At 42.6% G+C, this 12,557-nt stretch overlaps 1 protein-coding gene across 1 annotated transcript in view; it reads left to right on the top strand.

The window, feature by feature from the left end:
* The window catches only part of TNXB (tenascin XB), a 62,756-nt gene extending 54,279 nt beyond the window's left edge, over window positions 1–8,477 (top strand). The window contains exons 21-25 of the mRNA XM_075836473.1: window positions 4,541–4,692; window positions 5,328–5,424; window positions 6,223–6,384; window positions 6,658–6,821; window positions 7,482–8,477. Of these exons, the coding sequence (XP_075692588.1) occupies window positions 4,541–4,692; window positions 5,328–5,424; window positions 6,223–6,384; window positions 6,658–6,821; window positions 7,482–7,580 (674 nt within the window). The 3' untranslated portion in view covers window positions 7,581–8,477. The remainder of the gene's footprint in view (window positions 1–4,540; window positions 4,693–5,327; window positions 5,425–6,222; window positions 6,385–6,657; window positions 6,822–7,481) is intronic.
* Window positions 8,478–12,557: the final 4,080 nt, after the last annotated feature.

Consider the following 12,557-nt stretch of genomic DNA (forward strand, 5'->3'; position numbering starts at 1 on the left):
ATAATACTGCCCCCTATATACAAGAATATAACTACTATCATACTGCCCCTATATACAAGAATATAACTACTATAATACTGCTCCTATGTACAAGAATATAACTACTATAATATTGCCCCTATGTACATGAATATAACTACTATATTACTGCTCCCTATATACAAGAATATAACTACTATAATACTGCCCCTATATACAAGAATATAACTACTATAATACTGCCCCCTATATACAAGAATATAACTACTATATTACTGCCGCCTATATACGAGAATATAACTACTATAATACTGCCCCCTATATACAAGAATATAACTACTATAATACTGCTCCTATGTACAAGAATATAACTACTATAATACTGCTCCTATATACAAGAATATAACTACTATAATACTGCCGCCTATATACAAGAATATAACTAATATAATACTGCCCCCTATATACAAGAATATAACTACTATAATACTGCTCCTATGTACAAGAATATAACTACTATAATACTGCCCCTATATACAAGAATATAACTACTATAATACTGCCCCCTATATACAAGAATATAACTACTATAATACAGCCGCCTATATACAAGAATATAACTACTATAATACTGCCCCCTATATACAAGAATATAACTACTATAATACTGCTCCTATGTACAAGAATATAACTACTATAATACTGCTCCTATATACAAGAATATAACTACTATAATACTGCCACATATGTACAAGGATATAACTACTATAATACTGCCCCTATATACAAGAATATAACTACTATAATACTGCCCCCTATATACAAGAATATAACTACTATAATACTGCCGCCTATATACAAGAATATAACTACTATAATACTGCCCCTATATACAAGAATATAACTACTATAATAATGCTCCTATGTACAAGACTATAACTACTATAATACTGCTCCTATATACAAGAATATAACTACTATAATACTGCCACATATGTACAAGAATATAACTACTATAATACTGCTCCCTATATACAAGAATATAACTACTATAATATTGCCCCTATGTACATGAATATAACTACTATATTACTGCTCCCTATATACAAGAATATAACTACTATAATACTGATCCTATATACAAGAATATAACTACTATAATACTTCCCCCTATGTACATGAATATAACTACTATCAGGGCCGGCGTCAGCACCCGGCAAACCCCGGGTGCTGACACAGCTGTCATGGCTCCTCCAGGAGTGGAATCCCGGGCCAGAGTGTTCCCGACGAGATTCTGCTCCAAAAGGGAGCACCTGTCTAGTAGTGGCTGCTAGGAGCCTGCGGCATGAGGGAGCCTGTGCCCAGTGTCACGGCCCCCACATGCCCAGTGGCCCCGCTAGCAGCCACTATGGCTGTTACAGTGGTAGCAACACCACATCAATAGCATACAATTGAACGCTATGGCAGAACAGGGAGGTAGCTCCCTACTCTGCCATTTACTAGGCTACAGACTCCCAGGCAGAGTGCTAGTAGCGCTGTGCCCGGGACTTTGGCTCTGTGATTGCCCCTGACATCACTGTCCATATAGGGACAGTGATGCAAGGAGGAGAGAAGGAGCCCCAGGCAGAGCACTAGAAGCGGCTCTGCTCCGGGACTCCGTCTCTGGGGAAGCCCCTGACATATATGGACAGGGATGTCAGGAGCAGAGCAGGAGCTAGTAGCGCTCTGCCCGGGATTATGGCTCTGGGGTTGCCCCTGACATCACATCAGGGAGGGGGTCTGTGTGGCACTACCCGGGAGTGGGTCTGTGTGGCACTACCTGGGAGAAGGGCTGTGTGGCACTACCTGGGAGGGGGAGCTGTGTGGCACTACCTGGGAGAGGGAGCTGTGTGGCACTACCAGGGAGGGGGGCTGTGTGGCATTACCTGGGAGGGGGGCTGTGTGGCACAGTGGGCACTAAATCTATGGGGGTACAAACTGGGGGCCTAACTACTTTATGGGGGCACAAAGTGACGTTTTCTGCCATTTTACTGCCGCCGTGAGTTCCCCCGCAAAGTGGCCCACTTAGTGTGTGTCGTCCAAGGGCCGACATAAACCTGGAGCCAGCCCTGACTACTATAATACTGCCTCCTATGTACAAAAATATAATGTGCAGGTCCAACGCTCTATAAGTGATGATGCGTTGCGATGTGCAGATGTACATGGTGATTCCATTAATGCCTCATCCTCTGCTTGTAAATCTCTTGGATAGGATGTTTCCGCTATAATTTTGCTTGCATGGTAAGACGGAATGTCATCTGCTTGTTCAACTAATTATTTTTTGACAAACAGGAAGATGTCTGTAACGATATCACATTCCTGGCGTCTGTCTTGGACGTTTTAGAGGAGTCCGTCGTCCAGAATGTATGACATCCAATCCCTATCATCCGTGTCACGGCAGCAGATCTGTGCTGACAAAGGCAACGTTCCCTCCAAATGATTTTCTGAAGACAGCTGAAGATTATTAGAAGAGAAATCTCTGTAATAATGAGCCTGGTGGAAGGGGGCGCTAGAGGCTCATGTGTTTAAATCCCTCTAAACCTTGTCCTACTTTCTACAACATTTTATTCCATCGCTGGTACAAGCCGTGTAATGTCCATATGTCTCTCTCGCTCGTTACGAGAACATTATAGTGCAGAAAAAAATACTAAAAATGTTGAACAATTCCGTATTTATCATGATCCCAGTGCTCACGGCCTCCGCTATCACCTTCAGTGGTGGTCTTCTGTCTAGTGAGGTCCAGTACATAGTAACATACTATAGATTGTTAGGTTGGAAAAAGACATAAGTCCATCCAGTTCAGTCTATTGTTTTGCAATGTTGATCCAGACGAAGGCAAAACCCCCGTGAGGCAGAAGCCAATATTCCCCATCTTAGGAAAAAAGTATTTTGCTACCAGGGGCGCAGCTATAGGGGGTACAGAGGTAGTAGTCACACCTCTGCTACATGAGAAGACACCAGTGTTATAAATGGCACATGGTTGTAGATGGATCCTGAAATTGATTTAGCATTGGGGCCCAGAATTTTCAAGTTACCCCTGTGTTCTAACTCCAAATATGGCAGACTAAATCCCTGGATCGTCTACCCATCTCCAGTAATCTAGTATCCATGACTTGTAATATTATTACACTCAGGTAAGGCATCCAGGCCCCTTTGAACTATTTGAGTGAATTCACCATGAAAACTTCCTCTGGTAGAGAGTTCATAGTGTCACTGCTCTTACAGTAAAGAATCCTCTTCTAGGTTTGTGTAGAAACCTTCCTTCATCTGTAAGAAAATGGATGTCCCCTTGTTAAAGTTACAGTCCTGGGCGTAAGAGATCCATGTATTTACCTTTGATATAATAAAGCTATATTTCTGGGTACTGTAGTCCATCCATTCCATTTTTTACTTTAGTCGCCCGCCTTTGAACCAGCTCAAGCTTTATTATGTCTTTCTGGTGCCCAAAACTGTACACAGTATTCTAATTGAAGTCTTACTGTATATTTATAAAGTGGTAGAACTATGTTCTCGTCATTATCTTATTTGCCTTGGCAGCAGCTGCCTGACACTGGTTGCTCCAGTTCAGTTTATTCACAGTGAAATGTCTACCTGTCACTCATTCTGCACTGAGATATACAAATTAGTATAGCCACCATCTCTTTCATGTTTCTGTATGAATTCCAATAACATTCGAGGAGTATGTTTGTTTTTTTGGACAACAGCAAAAATAAATCAGCAATCACTTAATAATAATGGAGTAAATTCAAGCGCGCACATTTTGATTCATGGTTGTTGGAGGCTCAAGGGGCAGAATACAGAGTTTCATGTCCAAAAATGTAGTCCCTTTGGATGCCATCCATATAACTCAAGCTGAAAGCTTTCTGAAGGTCAGAGCTATTATAGGCGAGTTTCCAAAGTCCGTTACCAGGGGCTCCCGAATCAAAATAAAAGATGGATTTTAGCAGATCCCATCCAAGAGGGGTGGAGTTTTTAGCATTCCAGGTGCTAAGTTTTTGGAATAATACAAAATGCAAACACGCCGATCACCATGTCCTACAGAAACTCAATGCAAACATGTACAAGAACATGTGAAACATAGGCCCAGACATATATATTAATATAGGTTCACTCAAAACGCCCACTCCTTCCTCGGGCACATGTAGATTGTGGGCTTTTTCCTGCCCCCTAGTGGTTTCTATAAATGTACGTTTTCTCTCCCCATGCTTGCAGAGTGGGTGAGCTCTTCCTGGTGTGATGTAAGAACTGAGCCAATCATATGTCTCTCCCTGGTACCTCCCCTCTCACAGACACACTGCAGCTGCACCTCCCTCCTCCCTGCCTTCGATTTACTGTATTACACTAGATGGATTTTTGTGTGACTGAGGAGGTTTCTGAACATTTACAGAGAACCTGCAGGCATGGAAAGGGAACTACCGACTGCTGGAAATATAATAAAATATATAACAAAGTTTCATATATTCATACATGCAAAAATAATGAGAAGTACGCTGTAAGAAAACAATATTTATTTCACCTTTAGGTCGTTTACGGTTTCCCTATCCCCGGGACTGCTGGGAGCAGAGGATGGATGGAGAGGTTCGGAATGGTACTTTTACCATATATCTCGGGGGAGATAAAGAAAAGATGTTGACCGTGTTCTGTGACATGGAGACTGATGGAGGTGGATGGATTGTAAGTATAGGATGCCTGATAATGTGATCCTTGAGAGTTGTTCAGTCACAGGTTGGGTCCTAAAGATGTCACCTCTGGCATATATTTATATGGCTATGCTGGTCAGTGATCCTGTCTGTATATCCGGCCATCATTTAGGCACAACGTAAGTTTCTGCCTAGGTTGACATAAAAGAACCTTTTTGGACAATCCCTACTTGTCAGATGGGTCCCCTGACAATTAGCAGATCACAAAGTGTCCCCCTGATGGGACCCCAGCGATCAGCTGTGATCTGTGGGGAAACCTGGCACAGCGCCACCACAGGGGAAACTAAGCATTACACAGTATATATTCAAATCAACAGGTTATCTGTGTAATATAGGACAGAACCTCCAGAGCGAGAGACGCTCTTTGTATCCGCTCTCCATTCTGACCATGAGATGAGGATCCTGAACAGAAGTACCCCCCCCCCCTCCTTATTAACATGGAATCGTCTAATGGGGTGTATGAAAATGGCCTTTTCTAAACTAGACAACCCCTTTAAGATGAAGAGTCATATGTAGACCCGATACAAATAGTCCCTGCTGTAGGCATAGTGTACAGTAAATATAGTGTTGCCCGTGTTGAGGTAAAACGCTATCATATCCTCTCTATAGGTCTTCCAGAGAAGGATGGACGGAAGAACAGACTTCTATCGGGAGTGGGATGATTATAAGAATGGGTTTGGTAACCTGACTTCTGAATTCTGGTTGGGTAAGTGATCACAGTTATACATTGGATGAACCCCAATCCATCCACTAATCTAACTTTTTTCGCACATCAATGCTTTTGCATTGGCCAGGACTTTCAATTTAGCTATACTTCAGATAATCCATCAATGAATGATCGGTGGGATCAGAACTCCAGGACCCCCATGGATCAGCAGAACGAAGGGACTGAGCTGTAGTACTAGGCACAGCCATACTCATACATTGTACAGCACTGTGCTCCAGCGAGCGCCACTACTAATCAATGGGGGTCCTGGGGGTCAAAACCCCAATAATGTCTTATCCTAACAATAGGTTATCAAGTCAACATGACCTTTTGGTTTCATTTCTAGGCATTATAAATACATAGAGTATGTGGTAGCAACTTTTTGGTCAACGGGTATCATTATAAGCATGGCTAAATTATTTGTGATGTTACTTGGCATCGTCCTTTTCAATGTGGAACGTCTGAGTTGCTTTCATGGTTATGAACTTGAGGGTTGGCTTTGTAGGTTTGGGCCCACTGTTCTACTCTCTTACACAAATGATCCTACCAGTGCCATGTTTCTCTTGTCTTCAAACCTATCTGTAGGCCACCCCATAAAGAACTCTGGAGACGGAGATCCAAGGATATATTTATGGTTGGAGCTATAATGCTAGATCTCAGCTGGGATAACTGACCCCAAATATTTCTGCTTTGTTACCCAACATTTTTGCGGTTATTGTGTGGACACCTGTCTGGTTTACATCCTTCGATACTTCTCTTCCATGACGTTCTTATGGCTTTCTTACTTCACTTTCTCAGGCAACATTGCTCTGCATCAGATCTCATCCTCCGGCTCCTATGAGTTACGTGTGGATCTCCGAGCTGGAGAAGAAGCCGTCTATGCTTTGTATGATGATTTCCGCGTGGAACCTGAAGACAAACACTTCAGGCTGCGGCTTGGACAATATAAAGGAAATGCAGGTAAGAGTCTCGAGACACTGGATTATATCACGGAGGGTTATTAGTTGCTGACATGACACATGTATAAATCTAGTGATATTGGTTAACGGGGTTTTCCAGTGAGAAAGAAATTCATGGCCTATCCTCAGGATAGGCCATTAATATCTGATTGGTGGGGGTCCAACTTTCGGTACCCCCGCTGATCATTCCTTATTTGTACTGTGAAACGATGACACACTTGTAGCGGCGGTTTTTCCAATGGAGGGGACACTGACATATAATATTTTTTTTCAGGCGACTCCATGAGCTATCACAACAATATGATCTTCTCTACACGTGACCGAGACACTCAACGGAGAATCCTTCCATGTGCTATGTCCTATAGGGGAGCATGGTGGTACAGAAACTGCCACTATGCCAATCTCAACGGGTTATACAACAACAACAAAGACCACCAGGTGAGTGACCTCAGTCATGTTCAACCTCATTAGAAGACGTTCTCAAGAGATATATTTTTAGCCTATTTTTGTATTATTTGCCTTGGCATCGTGTTTAGATCCACTCCGTCTCTACAAGAACATTCTGTAACAGTCGGCATCCTGAGCTCCAGACAATACTTTCCTGAATATACAAATACTTATTATTCTACAATAAATTACTAAATTAACTAATAACCAAGACCAGGCCATAATTGGTGTTAGGTATTTTCTGTAGGGAAGTTGACACATGGGGAGACTTATCCTGGCGTGTAAGATTTCATTGTAGGAGCTAAAAACAATAGAAGTAACATTAAAAAAAACTGATATCATTGAGCAGCCTTATCTCTGCCAGTTCTGTAATGCCACAAAAATACTCAAAATCTCTTGTACAAGAGAACTGGGGTCCTGAAGGCCAAGAAGAGAAGGATTTCTACAAGACATTGCTTTCTCGTTGGCAGAATGCCCCAGTTCCGACGATTCTTTGGTTTTGCTTTGGCGAATAGGCCACATTGATTGATGGTTTTCCAGGTGCCTCTTTTTGGTCTACCACCAAGGTCCCATGCGAGCTACTTGACACATAACACTTGTCTACTCCATTTGATTATAGAGAATGTAATAAATCTCCTCTTCATTCCCTAGGGTGTAAATTGGAAAACTTGGAAAGGATTTGAGTTCTCCATTCCCTTCACCGAGATGAAAATGCGCCCTCGCGGAGTGGGCAGCAGACGCCGATTCTAGACCTAAGATCTTCTATGGAACCACTAAAAACTGGAAGCAATGTGACACCTCCTGCAACCTTAACATACAGTCCAGCCTTCCAGGATACTCAGACAAGGCAGAAACTCCAGACCTTTTGAAATCAGACTGGCTTTATCATGGAACAAATAAAGAGTGGCGTGTATAAAGAAGCCGGGCCTCATCACAAAGATCAAACTAGGTCTTCCATTCTGGTGCCGGGTGTTGCCACCCAGGACGGAAGGGAATGGTGTTTCTTTCCCTTGCCATTACCCTTTGGCCAATTCGCCATCCCCATGTTTGCTAACAATGCAGTTCGTCTAGAGAGGGGAGTCCGGCACAGGTTCTCGCCACCCTATAGAAAAGGAGATGGTACCAACCAGGGCTGGGGCGCCTCTCCACGGGCCGCATGGTTTGCCTCTATGTCTAGGATGCACAATGAAGGATGGGTCACTAAATGCCAAAACATTGACTATAAAACGTTGGGAGAAAACGAAGATCTGTGGTGAAAAGACGTGTCCAGATATTATGTATGTACATAGATGTAAATGCAATTTTACTAGTTAGTTCTAGAATGGAAAAAAAAATAATAAAAAAATACAAGTTGTAATAAAGGATAATAATAAAAGAGCCACATGGTCACCTGTGAAAAGGGGCTGCAACCTCAAAGATGAGGTTTGGGGGTAGGAGGTGCGTGTCACAGCGTCAATGAAAAAATGGTGGCGGAAGTAGGGCCATGGTTCTAATCTACACCTGCCACCAATATATAAATAGATATATATATAGCAACATGGATACACTGTCTATTTTTATAAAAGCACGTCATATTGGGAGGGAAAAGATGGTGAAAGTCTGTTCTGTAAACCGCTTCAAATAAAATCTGACGGGACATGATGATGACGATGACGTTGTGTGTGTGATGTGAAGTCAAGACCCATAAAACATAATACACAGGGAGCTACTAGGTGTGGTCTGCAGTTGTAGCCAATTTCAACCGAAGCCGATAAATATATACTGGATAAAGGTAGCCATACTGTATATTAGAAGGAAGAAAATGGAGAGTAGTAGAAACATAATATAAGTAAAAAGTAATACCGCCATGCAGTGCCACATAACAGTACCAGACAATGCTCAAATAATAGCGTCATACTGTAAACACATAGTGCCATATAGTGCTCATATATAGGTAACATTATCTCTTCTATAGTTATCTGGAGAGAAGTTTTCATCTTTTTTACTCATCGTGCTTCGTTTTGATTGAAGCTCCTGCCTCCTTTTTTCTGCAAAACAAAGTCATTGATCATTTCATCCAAAAACCCAGCTGCGATTCATTACGGAACAAGCCATAAACAGCGGCTGAGTCATCCATTAACACAAATTCTGTAAGAGTGAAAGTGTCTTTCCAGTGCAATGAGATCCAGAAAATCTTCAAACCCTATAAGTACGCTCTGGACCTAAAGTAAGAGCCCCCCCCCCAACACACTAAATAATAGTAAAATAAACTCTAAAAAGAAAGACAACAACAAATGACTTTCGAGAATTTAGCCACAACACCGGAACAGTTCCAACATCTCGGATTGATCACCATCTGACCACCATCAACAATAAAACAGCCCACCCAACGCTAACCGGGTGATGGGTTCATGTCCTCCAGATCTCGAGGCTGAAGATGGAGTACAGTTATATAATCAGCATATCCTAAACACTTATGAGGGTCAGACTCCATATGCAAGACACCAAGAAGTAACCACCATTCTTCCCCTTTTTATGGGACCTTAGGAAGTCTTGATTGCCACAAGTGCTGAGTGACATCCCCACGCACCATAGATACCCTATATACCTGTGCTGTATGCACATTACATGATGGTTCCCAAAAGTTTCTAAGCCAAGAACCTCAAGTCCAAGAAATTTCAATCAAGTACCGCCAAGACATAAAAATGTGGAGTGCCACGGTGCCTTCATAAGAGAGCCATAGACCTTGTTCTCCAGAAAGTAAGCTACTTGCCCCAATAAAAGAGCCCCATAATAGAGGCAGCCTGCAACAGTGGAAGGAAGAGGGAGAAGCATGGCCTGAGGGCACCTATGTACCCCATTGACTTGTGGTTGGACCCCCTGTGATACACAAACCACAGGTATGACCTAGTGGGTATGGGTCACTGGTCTAAGGTGGCACGCATGCCTGTGTTCTGGAGCTCCGTCCTCTTGTCTGTGTTTAATTGCCAAAAATGGGATAAGACCCCAGCTCAGGGGAGAAGGGAAACACCCTGAGGAAGATTTAGGGATTTTTTTTTCTCCTCCCTGAGTTGGGTTCTGTTCCAATGTTTGGTAATTAAGAACAGACGGGAGAAGGGAACTCCTATACACAAGTATGCATGCGACCTAAGGGGTAGGAGTCGTGCCATGCTCCTGTCACAGACCAAAGAGATTGTTGGAGGCCGGTTCTGATGGCGCTGCTGCAAGCGGACTGTTATTGGGGCTCTGTTATGGTAACACTTTTGCAAACTGGTTCTGTTATGGAGGACACTGTTGCACTGGCTTAATAATGCAGACATTACTGTCATAGGGCAGTGCGGCACCAGAAAATTTTTCCAAGGAATAATCAGCGTGCCACATGCATCCTTGCACTAACCCTAAAATCCCTATGCCACCTAATGAAGTAGTCAATCAATGTGAAGTAATAGAGCACTCAGCCCGTTAAGGAGGACCTGTCACCTCTCCTGACGCGTCTGTTTTAGTAACTTCTTGTATTCCCCATGAAATAACAATTCTGGAACATATTTTCTTAGAACTCTGTGTTGTACTGTTACTCTGTTATTCCTCCTTGAAATGTATGATTAAATTGACAACTGGGTGATATCATTCCCCTCTCTTGTCAAAGGGGGCGTGTCCCTACACAGTCTCACTCTATCAGCACTGATTGGACATTGTCAGTCTGTGTAGGGACACACCCCAAACTGGTAACACCCTGTTGTCAATTTATTCATACATTTCTAGGAGTAATAACAGAGGAACAGGACAACATAGAGTTTTAAGAAAAGATGCTCCAGAATTTTCATTTAACAGAGTATACAAGTATTTACTAAAACAGACATGTCAGCGGAGGTTACAGGTCCCCTTTAAACACTCTAAAAATGTTCTTTACTTTGAAGTCCCTACTTGTTAGAAGGATCCTTTTACAATAAGCAGATCACAAAGTGTCTCCGTGCTGGAACTCCAGCAATCGGCTGTAATCTGAAACATTACATGTTCAATTTCCCTGCAGCGCCGCCACAGGGGATATTAGGCATTGCACAGTGCCCATTCATATCAATGTGTAGTCGGTGTAAGGCAGGACAGCTCTATGTCACCGCTCTCCAACCTGGCCAAGAGATGAGAATCCTGTACCGAGAACCCCCCTCTATTAACTCAGAATACCCTATTGGAGTTAAACTGGACAATCACTTTGATCTAACCTGGACAATCAATCACTTTGATCTAACCTGGACAATCACTTTGATCTAACCTGGACAATCACTTTGATCTAACCTGGACAATCACTTTGATCTGAACTGGACAATCACTTTGATCAAGGCAAAGACTAGCTATAGCACATTGTAATATGGTTGCAGTTGACCAATTAAAAACCATGACTGATCGTAGCCATTATGGTTCTGGTTTAAATGTATTTAACAAGGGGTATTTGGGTTGGAAACATTGAGGAACTGTCTATATTGTTCAATACACCCTGAATCTATATAGCGGATTCAGAATTCGGGCTGCTATTAAGTGATAAGTCATCAAGAGACATTTAATGGAAATATGAGATCCCATAATCCTTGCAGTGCATTGACATACTCAAGTTTAGTATGGCAGAGACCACTCTCTTATTTACTGTACATGAAGGGTTGTCACAGCCCCATCACATGGACAATTTTCTGCCTATTTTAGCGCTTTTTATTGCTGTCTTAATATGATCTTTGTGCAGGTAGAGAACATTGTGGGTGTGTAATATAGAGGCAGCCCATGTGACTGCTATGGGGCCCCTAGAGAGATGGGACCCAGCCTAGGTTGGCGGTAACCCCTATTTTAATGGATGTTGGGAACCTGCACAGGGATACCCTCCCCACAGGCTCTACAAAATTTGGGAATCGACCGCCATCCCAGGTGGTTGGGTGTATGGCGGTGTTAACTAGCACTACAGGGGGCCCCATTTTAATCCTTGCTTCAGGGGGGCCCTCATTCGTATGTACTCCTCTGAACCAATCCAAAGAGTGTCAATATGAACAACACGTTAGAAAATGCCGACAGTGTTTGGTTGTTCCGGGGAACCTATTGAGGATCTGAATTATCCATATGTGACCCACATGTGAGATCTGGGAGGGGGCGCCATGATTTACAGCCAAAATCACATCAATTTTATTAAATATTACAGTGAAATATATTGTTTGTTGGGTCGCTCAGAAGCGTTCAAGTCACGCACGATAACAATTACCGAGCTAATAACTCAAGATTTACGGCGCATTGTTGTGTGGTCATCGTTGGCCTGAAGAGGAGGTTGATATAATATTATCCATGACTTCAATGTTACTAAGACGTGAATCATTTAATCATGTGCACGTTGTTTTCCGACAAACATACCTTCCCGTTTACATCATATGGCGTCTCCTCAGTACAGATATGGGTCTACATAGAATATGTCATAAGTCACAGCTACTACTGTATTCCCGGGAGCAATCTACTAACCACAGATTATTTCCTCCTATTAATGGTCCTAGTCTTCTCCGACTCATTACAGCTCGGACCTTAGTCTGGCAAATGCCTTTATCGCCTATAGGGAAGGCAGACATTTTGTATAATGGGCCCCTTGATGCACTCTATTGACCAAGTAGCAATGCCATCAGCTTTATCCTGCCATATGACCCTAACGTGTCACTTTATCCTGTCACTAAGCTGTCTTCTTCTGATCCCTCTCGGCTCTGCGGAGAGTTTGAGAAGGTATAT

The sequence above is a fragment of the Rhinoderma darwinii genome, chromosome 8 (genome assembly GCF_050947455.1).
Source record: "Rhinoderma darwinii isolate aRhiDar2 chromosome 8, aRhiDar2.hap1, whole genome shotgun sequence".
Classification (NCBI taxonomy): Eukaryota; Metazoa; Chordata; class Amphibia; order Anura; family Rhinodermatidae; genus Rhinoderma; species Rhinoderma darwinii.